Here is a 17874-nt window from a genome sequence, read left to right as displayed (position 1 = left end):
ATAACTTTGCTGCTGTGAAATGTAAATTTCTCCACTGCGAGACTAATAAAGGCAAATCCAAATCCACACACACACACACACACACACACACACACACACACACACACACACACACACACACACACACACACACACACACACACACACACCACATAGTCAGATAAAACCCAATTTGAATCTTTTTGTAATCTCAACAGATTTGGAGTGCTTTTGCAAGGATAATTGGGCAAACATGGCCAGCTCAAAATACTAAAAATGCATTAACATTATTTTTAACTTTCTAAAGCCTCACTAGACTTTTGCAGTCAGCGTTCTTTGAGTGTTTTTGCCCATTTTTCTTCCATTCACCGGTGTCCCCCTCGGACAGTTTTCTCAAGTGCTTAACATGGATTCAGCTGACATTTCTGCCAAAATACAAAAATGTCATTTCACATCGGAGACAAATGTCATTACTCGAATTCAATCTCTTCACAGCTGCAGGCTCTCCGGTTAAGATAACGTGCAGGGAACATGGCAACTTTTTGTTACCGCCGAGACCTTATATTTAAAGTTGGATTTAAGTTTCGGGAATGCAGTGGTTTATAATAGTTGACACTTCTGTAGAACAAATTTGTTTTTCCACTTTTTATTAAATTTATTTGTTATTAAAAACTGTAAATGAATACCCGAAATGAGTTTGTTAATTCAACTGTGTAGCATGGTAAAATGTCATCATCAAATCAAACACTGTCAAAAGTGTGAACACAATACAACATGATTTTACAATTTCAACAGTAACTATAACAAATAATACAGTTTGATTGTGGTCAGTGTACCAACACCAACTATTCTGATTTTAAAATGATGATTTAACCCTTTCTTGCACCATGTAACCTGATAACATGATAAGCTGTCCGCAGTAGTAACTATTCTCACTGAAAGAGTTAATTACAAAGCCAAGAAAATGAACTAAAGAGGGCAAAAATCATTTATAAAACATTTATGTCTGAATTTTGCAGGACTTGGAATGGATTAGGGCAGGGGTGTCAAAGTCATTTTTTGTTGCGGGCCACATTGTAGTTATGGTTTCCTCTCGAGGGCCGTTATGAATTTGGGCAACCCAATAGAATGTTTAAATCCCTTCAAATATTACATAAAGAGCACACAGCAAATTAATGAATAACTCGTTTTCAAATCTGAAGTCAAGAATAATGACTTTTATTGTGGTTGACATCCAAAAAGATGAAATTTTGGCTCAGATTTTAGCTATCATCATGGAATTTAACAAGTTTGATTTGCTTTTGCGGGCCGAAAAAAATGATGTGGCGGGCCGGATTTGGGCCGCGGGCCTTGACTTTGACACCGTGGATTAGGGCATTTACATGGAAAACGTGCCTTGATTTATATTTTTTTTTGTTCAGAAATTCCTTCCAGAATCAATTAATTTCATAAGTAATTCAGTGGTACAGACGTACCACTGAATTGTTCTATGCATGTTCTAGGCATATTTTTATTCCAATGTCCTGTTCTAAATTTGTTGCTATTATCATGTATATTTGTTGATCTCTGCCATCCACTGAAGTAACCACTGTCACTGAAAGAGTTAATTCCGATAATTTTACGAAAATGTTTATAGTACAGAAAACCAGTCAGGTGATCGCTTACTAAGATAACGTTTGTCTTACGACATTTATAAAGGATTGTTAAAAGCCGACAAAAGTAAACGTCCTTGGATCAGTTCTTTACAAAACGCCAGGAACATGAAATAAAGAGGGCGAAAAAACAACAAGGGTGCGGTTAAAAGTTAATTCACCATCATTTGTATTCTTTGTAACATGTATTTGTTGCATATTTTGATGCATTTTATCATATATACAACATTTATATCTGAATTTTGGAGGATTTGGAACGGATTACGGCATTTACATTGAAAATGTGCCTTGACTTACAAAATTTTCTAGTTGAGACTTTTCTTTCAGAACCAATTAATTTCATATGTGGAGGTACCACTGTATAGCGCAATAGATTTTTATTCCAATGCCCCGTTCCAAATGTGCTGCTACTATCATGTATATTTATTGATCCTTGCCATCTCAGGGTAAGATGGTGAAAGGAATGGGCGGAGCTATGGATTTGGTGGCCAGCGCTGGAACTAAAGTAGTGGTCACCATGGAGCACTCAGCAAAGGTTTGTATCATTAGAGTGTACCATATATACCGTATATGTGTGCATTCCCTCATTTTTCTATGTGGTCCCATGTCTCCTTCCTGCACTAATGACTGCGAGTGTTCTGACTGATTAATGGCAATTCTCCTAATGGTTTGCTTAATGGCTCTTAAGCAGAAAAGGGTCAGCGTGCATACCAGTTTTCTGCTCATTTGTCTTTAGCTAACTCAAACACAAATCTCCAATTGGAGTCAAGAGTTGATTAGTCAGAGTGCTACACTTTTGACTTTGTGTAATGAATAGTAAAAGCAGTGAAAACGCATACATGCCAGGACAATCGAAGACTGTGTGGTGCCTCACGACTGTCCAGATGGTACAGCAGGTGAACACAAATTCGCAGCCCTGAAGGGCGTTGTCATTCATGATGGAGCACGTGTGTAATGTGTGCGTGGTGTAGCGACATGAGAGCCGCTCTCACTTAGAGATTGAATACTGAGGAGGTCGACTGAGTGGTCTTAATGCCTGACTTTGAGTCCTAACTTTCAGCTGAAGCTCTCTGACGAATCTCTGCTGCTTTCATTTAGGGAGGTAAACACAAGATATTGGACAAGTGCCTTCTGCCGCTGACAGGGAAGCAGTGTGTGGACCGGATCATCACAGAGAAGGTTTGTATTTGTTTAGTTAACATACACATTGAATAAAGAAAACAATAGCTTCCCTCATGAAAAGTTGAGTGCTGCAATTAACTGAGATCACTTTTTGACATTTGTTGACTTTTGTTTTTATTGCAGCATTTTTAAAAACGTTTTATACCAATTACTACCTGAAATGGCTGTATGTATGTATGTATGTATGTATGTATGTATGTATGTATGTGTGTATGTGTGTGTGTGTGTGTGTGTGTGTGTGTGTGTATACAAATGTGTATATCTGTAGATATACATATGTGTATATATACATATGTGTATGTGTGTGTATGTATACATATGTGTATATCTGTATATACATGTGTGTGTATATATATATATATATATATATACAAATGTGTATATGTGTGTATGTATACATATGTGAATATGTGTATATCTGTATATACATGTATGTGTGTGTGTGTATATCTGTGTATATCTGTATATAGATACATATGTGTATATACATATGTGTATATCTGTGTATATATATAAATATGTGTTCATTTGTGTATATATATATACATATGTGTATATCTGTATATACATATGTGTGTATATATGTGTATATCTATATATACATATGTGTATATACACGTGTGTGTGTGTGTGTGTGTGTGTGTGTGTGTGTGTGTGTGTGTGTGTGTGTGTGTATATATGTATATGTGTTTATCTGTATATATATACACATATGTGTATATTTGTGTATATATATGTGTGTATATATGTATATATGTACATACACAAACAAACACAAAGTCACTTGGTCACTTGTGGGATTTGCTGAGGTCATATACACCAAAGTGCGAAAGATCTTTGGTACAGGATATAAAAATTCGAATAAATTAGTCCTCTTCTCATAAACTTGATTGCGGATCGCACTGCAAATGTATTATCTATACAACTAAGGCTTGATCACTTGTGTATCAGAGCATCCTGCCAGATATTGAGATAACAACATTACCCAGTGGTAATAAGCGACTGTTGACACACACACACACACACACACACACACACACACACACACACACACACGCGCGCGCATATAAAAACAAGTTGACTGATGATTGATGCAACAAGGGTGGACCGATATGACCTTGATTCAATTAGTACCAATTAGTTTCTTTGGAAGCTGATTATTGATTTTGTTTTCGTGTTTTCATTTTCACACTAAGGCGTGGCTTGTCTTATTATGTCATTTTTTGAAGCACTTATCCGTGTCTTGAAACGGCTGCCTGGCATGTTGTTGCTCCGGCTCCAATACAAAGTCAGATGCATGCATATTATTGACCTATTTAGTGTCACCGAGCTGAACATGTTAGACACACAAGCTCTAAACACAAATGTGATGTGAGGGTTTGTGGAACTTTTCAACCTCCAACTTCCAAAAATATTTTTCTCATATCATTTTATGCTTTGGGAGGGTCTGTCCATCATAGCAGTTAACCAAATAGCATCCTCCAGTTGCCAATAGCTGAAAGCCACCACCGAGGCATAGGAGTGACCCCTGCCCCTTCCTGATCAGAGCAGTAGTACAGGCTAGTTTTTTTCTTTAGAACACCACATCTGTTCAAAAATCTGGAGGGGATTCTGCAGGCAACAGTCCACAAAGTCCTCCGTCAATCCCCTGTACTCCCGATCATCTCCTGTAACGAGGCCGACGATGGCGGCGTCAACAGAGAACTTCAATAGCTGCTATTTTTGTTTGTTGAATTTATTCGAGAGCCAAGATGCTTTCCCGCATTCTTGTCGTCACCTGTCGTCGTGCCTCCTACACACCAAATGCTCGAGTAGGGCAATGTTTCTCAACCTGTATTGGGCCAAGACACATACAGTATTTGAAATGAGAAAAATCTCCAAACAAATCACACAAAAAAAAAACACGCAAGGTAAAATTCATGAAATTAGGTCCCGATTTACACACAGCTGTTATTCTCTCTGGTGAATAGCTACAGGTGGATACATAGCTGAGTCACACTTTCTGCCATCAAGTAGAATACTCCTGTATTTTCTGGCCTATGAGGCGCACCCAAAAGCCTTCATTTTCCTTAAAAGATGACCCTTATACGCAGGTGCGCCTTATATGTGAAGTCATATTGAGCCACAACTGGTCTCGCTGTCACTACTGTCAGCAGCCACCAGAAAAAAAGAGTTAATTCCTAAGTTATATGGGTCTGGAGCTATCTGAGATTGAAATGGGGGAGGATGTCCAAAATACAATTCAATGCATTCATATTGGATTATATAGCGCTTTAACAACAGCTGAAGTTGGAACAAAGCGCTAACATGGACAAAAGGCAAATGCTGCTCCCTTGTGCAAGGGAAAAACATTGCCAGAGGTCTGGCCAGCGTTTTATTGGCACCCAAGCAAGAAAAACCAAAACCCGAACAAATTCGGGAATGGCGCTACACGTCGTGCTTTGCAATTCTTGAATACATTTAGGAATGGCAGTGAATGAGTAAAGACAGCTCTTCCGTGGCATTATAAGTTCCAATTACTTGTGTGGTTTCTCTGCAATATCCTGATTGCGATTCTCACCTCCAGTCATAAGAACCAACATGGTGTCCATGAAGCCAGGTTGAAAAAAATGACAACAATTTGGTGTATATTCTTCCTCTGGTTGTATTTCATAACCAAAGGTCCTGTAAATTAAAAAGGTGGTTTAAATGATTCCTGGCTGAGAGTAGGCAAATGAAAATATTGCAATAGTTTTGGCTTTTGACCTTAACTACCTCCGCCATCTTGTGCCTATCAATCAATTTGAGTTCTTGCTTTGACAGCATCCCGAAAAAGAAGGAGGCATGTCGGAGTTGCCATTTTGCCATTGTGAGTTTGTGGAGGACATCATTTCCAACTCAAAAGGCTTCCTGATTTAAGACAGAAAAGTCATTTGTGCAACTGTGTGGAAAAAAGTCAAGTAAATAACAGTTACACATTTGGCGGTAATTACCAGAGGAAACGGCTTGACCCCTCTGGGCTGTAGGAAATGAAAGGCTATAAACATGGCAAATGATGCCTTTAATGAGTGCCATAATCCCTGGCCTGTTTTTATTGTTTCATTCGGGTGCATCTCTGCTTCAACACAGACAGGAGAGAAAACGTTTTGTAAAGGGAATGAATGTTGTCCTTCCCTTGCACTCACGTGTTGTCCTGAAAAGGGGACCAGACCACATTTTGTCTTTTGTTTCTCAATGGGGATTGATATACAGTATTGATTTACAGATTTGTTAGATTTGCGCCGCACCATTTATGGCATAACCGTTATGGTTTGTTTTTTTTCGGTCAGTAAGGGTACTTGATGATATGCAAAAATGTGTCCATTCCAGTGCCAGGGTTTTTGTCATTTTCACTCAAATTGCAGGACCCACAGAATATTGAGTTTTAGGACTACTTAAAGGACAACCGACACCATTTTTTTGTTTCCTAACTGACATCAGAAAAACGTTTTATGGCATCTAAAATACCCAAAATATGCAGGCTATTTTTAGTCAAATGAAAAACACAAATAAAAATGACTTAAAGTGTCCCAAAACTACTTCAAATTGACCTCAGAAAGTTTCAGTGTCAGAAGGTCCCGCCCCATTGTTCGTGACATCACGCCAAGATGTCTTGCCTTGCTCGAGAATCAAAAAATGGCTTCAGATTCGGAAAATATCCTTTCTTGTTACTCATCCAGTTGTGAATATGATTCAAATAGTTCTGAAGAGGAAAGCATAAATGTTTACAATCGATTAAAGAAGTCCTTCCGTGTCATTTTGAAGCGTCTGGACTGAAATGTAGTGTCCCAGAAAATGCACAAGATGGCGCCCAAGCTCTGTTGGTAAGCTAGTATCAAATTGTAGTCTCGGTGCAACATACAACGATTCACCATCGCATTATTTCTGTTTCCCCATCAACACGGATCAACGCGAAGTTTTCAGACCAACCGAAGTACCCAAAATGCATTGTCTGTCGCTTTCTCGGTCAGGGGCGTTCCAGACGTGACGTCAAATCAGGCATCGTCGCCAACTCAAAAACAAGACTTCCTGAATATTCAGCGTGAGTCTTAAAACGTAAAATATAGCTATATGCTGTGGAATTTTTGTAAAATACGCTCAGTAGAAGTCATTTGAAGCCATTTTACAAATTATGAACACAACTTGTCCGACGGCGTCAGTTGTCCTTTAAAATTATCCCGTGTGAGCAAACACGCAATTTTTGGTTGGGGAACATGCAATTTTTCACACTGCATTTGAGATCTTAGTTCATCAGGCCCAGACTTCTAAAGACGAAGTGAAAGTTAAAACTATGCAAAAATCTGGTCATTATGTGTGTTCTACATTGATGATTAATACATTTTTGATGCCCCTATCATGTATTATTTTTTTCTCAGACGACCGCAATTCAATGTTCCATAATGAACCGAGAACATTTGCGTCACACAAATGAGACGCGTGTCGTCGCTCGTGTCTGTATATCCTCCTACTCCCTATGCCACTCCATCTGTCTTGCTATTTCGGAGTGATATGTCAGCCCCCTGCCGAGCACGTGCGCGCGCCAATCTAATGAGCTGAACCGTGATGGGCTTTGTGGGGAAGAGTCCTCAGCCTGTCACTCCCCGCTGGGAGAAAGCAACAGGATTTCGGGTCACTTTGTCTTCTGCACTCCCGTTTTCTCAAGTATCTTATGTGGCCTTCAAGTACGTCCTCAATTTGGGAATGTGTTTCAGATGGAGGCTGTTTTTTTTGTAAATCAAGATGTATGTATTGCATTGTATTTTGTACAGCCGCTCCCATTTCAAGCTCACATTACTCCAGACCCATATAATTTAGGAATTCCAGTGATACCTTGGCTTATGAAGTTAATTGGTTTCCAGACAGTGTGTATCCCAAAAAATAATTTCCCATAGGAAACCATAAAAATGAGAATAATCCGTTCCCAGTCCCCATAAAACATATTTTTTTACTTTCTAATTTTCTAAGCCTTAAAACTACACAAAATGTACCTTATTTTATGTATAATAAATGTGCTATGGTATTATGATTAAAGAAATAAACAGGACTGTATAATAAAGTCATTTTATTTACCTTTGTGATGGCCATTGATGGCTTGATGCAATGGAGTGGCCGGTTTCATCAGCATTAAACACTTGATGAGGAACGTAGCCTTCTTCTTTCACCATCTTGAGGAATGATCCCTTGTAGGTGCTTTCTCTGCGATCATTTGACCTAGTTCCTCATCAATTGTGTTCTGTTTAGCTGGGTTGATAGCTTTTTGCATCAAGTGTACAGATGGCTTGTGCAGGTTATTTGTGGAGCCTGATTGATGGGATATTTTAACCATGCAGTCTACACTCTGCCTTTGAACTATCAAAGTTGAAACGAGTCCAAATTTCACTGTTTTCGATCCATTTTTCTCACTCTCTCTGTGCCTGTTCTCTAATGTTTAAACCACCCCCTCACTGCTGCGTTCTTGACCAATCACGTGGCTTTAACTGAAGACTGGGGGCGGGGACACAGGACAAAAATGAGTCGGCTACCATTTGCTAGTTAGGAGAACGGGCTCGTTTGCGAACAACACATCACTCATTGTGGCAGCTTTGTGTGTATCCTGAAAAATAGTTTGTATGCCAAGGTAAAATCTTAATAAATTTAACGTTCGTAACCGAAGAGTTCGTAAGCCAAGGGGTTCGTAAACCGAGGTATCACTGTAACTCTTATTTTCTGGTGAAAGAAGAGTCTAAGGTTACTGAATGTTTATGTTGTCCTAAAACTCAATATTCTCTGGGTCCTGCAATTTGAGTGAAAATGCCAGAAACCCTGCTGACACTGGAGTGGACAATTTCTTTCACATTGTGTGGCAGCGAATGAGTTAATGATTTGTGCTGTCCGCAATTAATTGCTTACCTGCTGCGTCACACTCGGTAGCACACACGCAAACGCATACACAAATCAGGGTTTCTCAGCATGGCTGACCTGGAAGGTGTTGTCTCCATCGTCCGTGTGATTGAATTGATTTCTCGAGAGCCCAATTGAGCTCTCACACCCCCAGTCTTCCTTTTTCTGCATCTTCAAGTGAATCTACTCCACAAAAACGACTAAAATTTGTCATTTTTAATCTACCTTACAATGGCGAGTTTTTTCTTCTTCTCCGTAATGCTTGCTTATCTTCACTCAGGCCGTCTTTGATGTGGATAAGGCGAAAGGGCTGACTCTCATCGAAGTGTGGAAGGGAATCACTCCAGATGACATCAAGGAGTGCACCGGTGCAGACTTTGAGGTCAGTCCTTCGAAACATAATTTAATAGTCTCATGGATCCATTGATTCATCTTTTTTTTTTTTTTATCGACACTTTCTAGGTGTCCCCCAAACTGAGGTCCATGCAGCAAATCTAGAAGTGAATCCCTCTCTCTTCTAAAATCCTCAATGAAGGCCAAAGCGATGTTGAAGTTGTTCTCGGTAAACTCGACTGGATCAATCGCCGAAAGTTCTCATCAAACAAAAGCCTGCTGCTGCAAGTTTGCGAGTGACTCCAAAATTTAATTCCCACCAACTGTGGCCATCGCGGCATCATAGAAGCCCGTTGCGTCATCTGTCAAAAAGCAAATGAACACCTTCCTCACATAAGCTTCTTGGGAGAAAACAGATCTCAGTTTCAAACACGAATCTTTGAGAATCTGTTGCTAACCAAAACAGCAGCACTGTAAATTCTTTGACCAGTATAGAAACATGTGATCGCTTCACAACATTAAGTGCATCCAGTTTATGGTTGGAGGAGCCTTATTGTGCCCAAACTACTTTATTTTGTGCCGTTTTTTTTAAGTTCAGATTCAATTGACATCAGTGTAATTGGTTATTAATCAGCCACCTTTTGCAGTGATGCAATGTTATTTTTTTAATGCTCTCGTTTGTCAAATACAACGTTTCTATTGCTCACAGTGCAATAACTTTAATTCCCAGAATCCCAGCTACTGTAGAATCAACGTTACTGGAAAAAAGGGAGTTTTAAAGCAATTTGTCATTACCTCACCCAACAGACAATGAATGAAATGTTGATGACAACTCACACTTGACCATATCGACGTAAAAAAAGTGGTAATTTTTTGACAATACTGTACTCAAAGAGAAAACACGAAAACACTTTTTTTTCATAAATCTGCTTTTCCCTCCAAAAAATAAAATCTTGGTTACTTATGTGTTGCTTTTTTTTTAATTGAATGAGCTATTTTTTTTTTCTTTCAGATATTTCCAATTGGAAGGCAAAGCAAAGAGCCTCAGGAAAATCGGTGTCTTCTATAAATGGAACAGTGGGCTCACGTCCACGTTCCCCATGCGATTGCCTCACTCGAGTCGAGAGGCGGTAACGTTACCTGAGGCCTCTTACATAACTGACAATTTTGACCCCCCGTGGGCGTATTTTGGGTTGAAGATCAGCTGGGTTCGTCCATCAAGCGGAAAATCTTGACGAAAAGTGACAAGGGCCCCTGGCGGCCAGCTGTTGATGTTAATCCAGCACGTCCCTTTATAAGTGAACGAGAGAAACCCTTAGGCCTGCATAATGTAACCGAGTTAGTGCGGTGGTGCCGGAAAACGTGAAACGTTTCAAGGGTTAAAACATCGGGAAAAACCTGGATTGTTTTTTTGCTTAGGATGTAGGATGTTGGCATGTCTTGTGAGACTCCGGTAAATTTTGTGACATATCAGTGCAATGAGGGTCAAAATAATTACTGTGTTTTTAGCACTATAATATGAAACTTCCGGTCTCAGCGTACGACGGCGCGTTGTTGTGCTGCCGCTGCTCTCCACTCCCATATAAAGAACTTAACCCAGTCTGCGTACTTCCACCTACGCAATATCAATCGTCTGCGCCCGTCTCTCACTCCTCACACCACTGCTATCCTGGTTCATAGTCTTGTCACCTCCCGGATTGACTATTGCAATTCACTTCTCTTTGGTGTCCCTCAGAAACTTCTCCACAAACTTCAACTCGTCCAGAATTCTTCAGCCCGGATCATCACCAGTACCTCATCCTTTCACCACATCACCCCTGTCCTCCAAGAGCTTCACTGGCTCCCCGTCAAATATAGAATCAACTTTAAAATTCTTCTTTCTACATTTAAAGCTATCTATAACCTTGCCGCCCCCACCCCCACTTCCCTATCTGACCTTCTTCAAATTTCTATTCCCTCTCGTTCCCTCAGATCCTCTTTCTCCCTCCGCCTCTGTATGCCCCCCTTGTCCTTGAGAGCTTTGAAAGGCGCTTAAAATGTAATGTATTATATTATTATTATTATTATTATTATTATTATTATTATCAGAAAGCCTTTCATCGTCCCACAATGGGGAAATTTGTATAAGGCGCACCTAAAAGGAAATATTTTTTTCAAAAGCTGACCGTGCGCCTCATAAACCGGTGCGCCGTATGTATGGAAAACGTTTTAAAATACAGTGTATGTCATTCATTGAAGGTGCCCCTTATAATGCGGTGCACCTTATGTATGGAAAAGGGTTATTAAATATGTCATTCGTTGAAGGTGCGCCTTTATATTTCAGAAAATACAGTAACTACTCAAAGTGATTTTTTTCTTGTGATGCCGCCAGAAAGTAAAAGTATTGATTATAGGGAACTGACAAACTATTTATTTTTTATGCTGTATTATTGGTGCACATGTCTCTGTCCTGGCTGCTCAATACGACTTTGTTTTTCACGTTCTTATTAATTTCATGTGGTCTTCTTTTTTAAACTGACATTTTCATTTTCATCTCTACATTTCCTTTCATCTGAATCATGGTGACAACTAATTCAGTCTTCTTACGCGAGCAGCTTGTTTTGTCCAAGTTCTAAATACAATATTACACTAGAGGGGCAGACATAACAAATTCCCACCCCCTCAGGGCAAATTAAATCAAAGAAAACATGGCTTTATGTGGTTTCTGATTTCCTCTTTGAGCCACAGTTGTCATCTCATGCCCATGACACGTCTCATTAAAAGCCAGAAAACAACATTTCAAGTATTCCTTGGGTCTTTAGGGTTGACCAGAAGCTGCCAGGAAACATTTTCGAATCACATTGCAGAACCGACTTGAGCGTCGCTCAACACGTTATTGCAACCCGTTACAAATTAGGTCGTGAATGTTGGACGTTTTATGAGGCACATCATTTTTTTCTACACTCGTCAAAGCCGCCGTTGATCTTTTCCGGGATCACGTTTGTCTATTAAATGAGGTTTAATGTAACCATTAATTGCACATCTTGGACGTGAGTCATTCGAATGTGACTTCAACGCGACATTCCTTTTATATCCCTTGAGGGGGAATTTCACATGCTGTTTATATAAAGTTCATCATAGAATATACGTGATTATACATAGAATACACGTGTCAGTGACACATGCTTGCTATAGATGTCAGTGGGAATCTCTTCAGCAATTAAGAATTTAAGATTTTGATGTATTTGCAATGTATTTATTTTTTTTCGCACACCTCAGAATGGGGCCGAATTCGATTCGGGAAAAGCCGAAAGGTATAGAAGAAGAATGGGGCATGATCATCTTTGTGAAAATAAATTTATGCAAAACGCTGATAACAACAAATGAGTATGTGACGCTGTACCTCTTGGCGTCAACAACATTGTACTTACAATTACGCGCATCCAGTCAAATGTCAAGGTGGGGGTGGCATACATGTCAACCTTGGCTAATAGCTGCCCTTATAAATGATTAGAATTCCTGTATAAAAGCCGTAGTACGCCATACATTTTTTGAAACGATACAAAAAAATGTGAACAAGCGGAAATGCAGACAGCTCACCGCGCATGCGCACGGTATGCTTTTATCCTACCGTATGCAGCAATAAAAAAAAACATACAATTGAGATTACTTTTGCTGGTTTGCCGTGACAATAGTAGCGATTGGCAGCAGCATTGTCGCTGGCTACCAGCAGTTTAGACCAACTGGATTTGACCCAAAGTGGTCTTTGTAAGATAGTTGACAAGTTGACAGGTATGGGGGCTCACCTGCTTTCTGAGTTTGGTCATGTGATTTGCAAGGTGAGGTGTGAGCATATGTGACGTCATTTTCAGTCGACAACAAGTGGCAAAATGGCCGCTTGCTAAAATGTAGAAACGCAATGGATTTCGCTGCTTAATTCATATTCCACATACACAGCCGTAATCAGAGTACAACATTTCGAATCGTGGAGCCATGTTGAATAATTTGTTCAAGTTTTAAAAAATCCGAATGTATCGGTTCGTTTTTCCTTTTTTGTGTTTTGTAAATTCTAATCCGATATAAAGTTAATTTGAAGCATTTGAGATATAACATTTATTCCAAAGTGCGGTTACTCCAAGCGTCTATTAACTGTGATAACGCCTTGCACATTTCAGTCCAGTTCGAAAGACGATGCCACCATCGTGTGTGTGTGTGTGTGTGTGTGTGCGCGCGCGCCATGTCGACTGTCGCTTAAGTTGCGTGTGGAGCGTGCGTGTCCGTCCAGAAAGGGCGGAGGAGGAGGAAAGAGGTGGTGGATGAGGAGCGCACACCACATCTATCCATCCACCCACCCAACCAGGCAGACTGGTAGGCATCGAGACAAGCTGGTTCCAGCGAAGCGTGTGACGGCTGCAGCGGCGGCATGGCTTCGTCTCACGGGAGAAGTAGTGACCTGCGCTTCGCCGACTGGATGTCGAGTCTCCCGCAGAGCATGCACACCATCCCGCTCACCAACTTGGCCATCCCTGGTGAGTGAAATCCATGTGCTTCGTCGGATGCGAATTGTACACATTCTACAGGAGGTCCTTTACGATCAACTCGTACGTAAGTCCGCACCGTCACTAACCTACGCTACGTCGTAAAAAGTCAAACAATAAATATACGCAGGAAAATTCCCTCGTCGTACATGAATATGAACTATGAAAACAAAAAGGGATAACATTTCAGTTTACTGTAGGCTATGTATTGTGTGATGAGAAGACGGTCTTGCTCAAACGTCGTTCGTAACCTTTCGGAATGTCGTATGTCCACGCTGTTGTAAACCGAGAACGTAATGCAAGTCTCTTTATGGTTGTGCAAGACCTGTTGCGCAACGTGACAAATATAAGTATTTTTCCCTAATAACGTAGACTTGCATTCGGTGGATATATGGATAGATACTTTATTGTTTGAATAATAATAACAATAATACATTTAATTATATAAAGCATGTATTTATATATTATGTATTATGTATTTGTATTTAATATAATAATATTAAATATAAATGGTAACTGCGCTAATAGTCAAATATATGCTCTCTATAGATGAACAATCAGGTTCATTCACATGATACAGTTTTGCATGTACCATAAGGCGTGGTAGCCACACATGCTTGAATCAATTCACTCACCTCACTCCTGGGGGGCGGAGGGGGGGGGGATAAACAGATTAAAGAGTTGTCTGTTGTTGCCAACCAATCAGTGCACAGCCCCCCCCCCCCCCCGCCCTATCCCCGTCTTCCCCTTATGCAACGTATAAGTGAATTAATATTATGAATCCATTATGGCTATCTGCACATTAACATGCACCCGTCCGTGACGCTGTTCTTTATTCTATGTTTTTGAGTAAAGGCAGTTGCTTTATGGCTGCCATGTTTGACTTACTGTCAGGAAAACGGTTTGAATCCCCGTGTGGAGTTCCATGCTACAATTTCCAGGGAAAAACGTGCAAGATTCATTGAAGACTAAATTGTCAGTCTTACTTTCCTTTTGGCTTTTCCCTTCAAGGGGTCACCACAGCAAATCAGTGTCCTCCACCTTGAGAGGTTTGATCCACATGTGTCAGTAGGAGTGAATATTTGTTTATAAGTGTTCGTAGTGACATGCACATGACAAACAAGAAATGACAACATTGTGGTGCAGAAAAACTCACCTATTCGCTGTTTTTGTGATCAGGCAGAAACTAAAATAAACCTATTACATTGTTGCCATCTTGGGGCATAGGAACAATTATGAAGTGTCATCCTCATAAATACTTCAAGACCACGCTTGGCTTTGTGTAAGAGACTTTTTTTTCTACAGGCAGTATTTAAATCATTCACACATATCCTGTGTGTCCTGCAATTTGAGTGAAAATGACAAAAACCCTGGCATTGGAGTGGACACATTTTTACACATCGTCTGGCAGTGAATGAGTTAAACACTTTACATTTTTTTCACAAGCTGACCATGTGCCTAATAATCCCATGCGCTTTATATATGGAAACACATGTTGAAATATGTTTTAAAATATGTCATTCATTGAAGGTGCCCCTCATATTAGCATCTTGTAGTCCAGAAAATACGGTATAAGAGCGACATTATCGCGGTGGATAAAGTCCCCAGTCAAGATCCGGGGTGTCAAATGCACTGCCTGCCACTGCTTATCAGACAGATGTTGCACACCAACATTGACATGTCATAAGTCATGGCAGTAATTTGCTGAATCACACGCCTCATTGTGGCCCGGTTGAGACGCGGCGAGGTCGCGATCAGCATAGGAACACGCGCTTTCCCATTTAATTAGCTATCATTATTTGCTCATTGCCACTTTAGGGTGGAGGGGGTGTAGAGTGGCGATGGCGGGGTGCAACTGAGATGCTCTCCTCAGACACACCTCCTCCGTTTGGATCCATGTTCTGTATAAACACATTGCAATGGTTACTCATCTCGTGTTTTGTGTTTGCACATTTGGCTGAGGTGAGTTGTCAAGCTTTCCTAATCCGAGGAGAATTCTAATTTAGCAGCGACAGTGTGCAGCAATTGGATCGTTAATTTTTCCCAAAGGGAAAACCGAGGGCGTTCAGGTTCTATTTAGGCGGGACCCAAATTGAGTCAGACAGCAACAAACAAGGATATTTTGGCTTCTCTAAAAGGTCCATTATTCACGCTTTTCGATGGACGGATGGTTTGTATCTGAAGTACCAGAGGGTGATTCTCAACGAGGTGGTCCTGGTATAAAAAGGAAAATCAGCGTTTGAATGCCTCCAAATCAGAAAAAAACTCGTTCACTTCCAGACGATGTGCAAAAATGTGTCCACTCCAGTGCCAGGGTTTTTGTGATTTTCAGTCAAATTGCAGGACCCACAGAATATTGGCTTTTAGGACTACATAAACATTCAACTCAGCATAAGAAACCTTAGACTATCTTTTGTCGTGATCTGGTTGGCGACCAACGGGTGGCGCTGTCGGCCCCGCCTCCACCTGCACAGGTGCTGGTCGTCCCGATCAGTGGCAGACGGCCACGTTCAGATTGGCGACCAACGGGTAGCGCTGTCAGCTCTGCCTGCAGCCTCACAGGTGCTGGTCGTTCCACTCAGTGGCAGTCAAAAGGACTCCCGGCACGACCATTCGACGTTGGGTCATTGTATGCAATTGTATGCATTGTATGCTGTGCATGTGTTTGTTTCATCTTGGCAGACTTTTACTCTTGGTCTTTATTTTATTTTCCTATTTGAATGACTTTGATGTTTTAGATTTTGTTCCTGTTGAATTTATTTTAATACAATTTCTCCCTCCTGTCTGCTTTTTGGGATCCACAACTGCCATCACCACCTTGCAAACCGTGACATCTTCTTCCATCAGGAAAAAGGAGTTAATTGCTAAGGTATATGGGTCTGGAGTTATCTGAGCTTGAAATGGGGCGGATGTACAAAATACAATAAACATACTATACATTTATATAGCGCGTTAACAACAGCTGATGCTTTCACAAAGCACTATCATGGACAAAAGGCAAATTATGTCCCTTCGTGGAAGGGAAAAACATTGCCAGAGGTCTGATCAGCGCTGTATCGGCACCGCCCCCGAAAGAAAAAAATCAAACCCGAACAAATTCGGGATTGGCGCTTCACATCACACTTATCAATTCCCGAATGAGCGAATGAGTTAAAACGTATCTTGGAAAGAACTGTTACATTTTACAATACTGCTAAAATTGTTCATATTGTAAAATGACAAGATACTTGTCAAACCGTCTCCCATCGAAACAGCAGCACACTGCGATCTATCTAAATACAAATCAGTTATATTTCAGTTTTTAGTTCAATGAGAAACGTTTTTTTGACTTGTATTCATATTTTTCATTCGACCTGTTCTGCAATGCATTTTGATGGAATCATTGAGTCATTTGTATTAACTCATTCACTGACATCCCTGAATTTAATCGGGAATTGAAAATATGACGTGGAGCGCCATTCCCAAATTTGTTCGGGTTTTGGTTTTTGTTACGGGGGTGCCGATAAAGCGTTGGTAAGACCTCTGGCAATGTTGTTATTAATTAGTGTGGTGCCAAACTAGGGCGCGGAAAATCCTACTGGACCCTCCGCACCCTGCCCACCACCTTTTCCAGCTACTCCCCTCAGGCAGGCGCTACCGATCCATGCGCACCAAATCCAGCAGACATTTAAACAGCTTCTTCCCCCAAGCCATTAACTCTTTGAACTCTTTCAACAGTAGCCAAAATGGAACTGTATAGTGCCACTTAGCAGTTTTTTTTTGACGGCGATACTAGTGCAGCGTGTTCTACCGGAAACAAATTCCTTGTGTGTTCTACCGGAAACATACTTGGCAATAAAGATGATTCTGATTCTGATTCTGATTCTTCTTCTGATCCCTTCCACGAGGGGGCAGCATTCAGCTTTTGTCAATGTTAGCGCTTTGTTCCAGCTTCAGCTGTTGTTAAAACGCTGTATAAACCAATATGTTTGTATTCCATTGTATTTTGGACAACCGCCCTCATTTCAAGCTCATATAACTCCAGACCCATATAATTCAGGAATGAACTTTTTTTTCTGATGAAAGAAGAGAGTCTCTGGTTTCTTATGCAGCATTGAATGTTGATGTAGTCCTAAAACTCAATATTCTGTGGGTCCTGCAATTTGACTGAAAATCACAAAAACCCTGGCACTGGAGTGGACACATTTTTGCACATCGTCTGGCAATGAATGAGTTAATTTATGTTCAAATTTGGACATCATGTTACATTAGCTGGCAACAATATATCCACTTCCTACCCTAGGTCTACTGTATTTTAATGTTGTTATGATGGT

The 17874-nt window shown here is 40.5% G+C and overlaps 2 protein-coding genes across 3 annotated transcripts in view; both read left to right on the top strand.

The window, feature by feature from the left end:
- oxct1a (3-oxoacid CoA transferase 1a) overlaps positions 1–10008 on the top strand; it is a 39932-nt gene extending 29924 nt beyond the window's left edge. The window contains exons 14-17 of the mRNA XM_088993852.1: positions 2077–2166; positions 2730–2810; positions 8992–9093; positions 9174–10008. Of these exons, the coding sequence (XP_088849978.1) occupies positions 2077–2166; positions 2730–2810; positions 8992–9093; positions 9174–9209 (309 nt within the window). The 3' untranslated portion in view covers positions 9210–10008. The remainder of the gene's footprint in view (positions 1–2076; positions 2167–2729; positions 2811–8991; positions 9094–9173) is intronic.
- Positions 10009–13257: 3249 nt separating this feature from the next.
- plcxd3 (phosphatidylinositol-specific phospholipase C, X domain containing 3) overlaps positions 13258–17874 on the top strand; it is a 30934-nt gene continuing 26317 nt past the window's right edge. For both annotated transcript variants that reach the window (XM_088993850.1, XM_088993851.1), the window contains exon 1: positions 13258–13552. In XM_088993850.1, coding sequence (XP_088849976.1) covers positions 13447–13552 — 106 coding nt within the window. In that variant the 5' untranslated portion in view covers positions 13258–13446. The remainder of the gene's footprint in view (positions 13553–17874) is intronic.

Source organism: Hippocampus bargibanti, linkage group LG04 (assembly GCF_051943395.1).
Source record: "Hippocampus bargibanti isolate YZ-2025 linkage group LG04, ASM5194339v1, whole genome shotgun sequence".
Lineage (NCBI taxonomy): Eukaryota > Metazoa > Chordata > Actinopteri > Syngnathiformes > Syngnathidae > Hippocampus > Hippocampus bargibanti.
The sequence above is the reverse complement of the archived record's forward strand: the minus strand, read 5'-3'. Positions and strand labels throughout refer to the sequence as shown.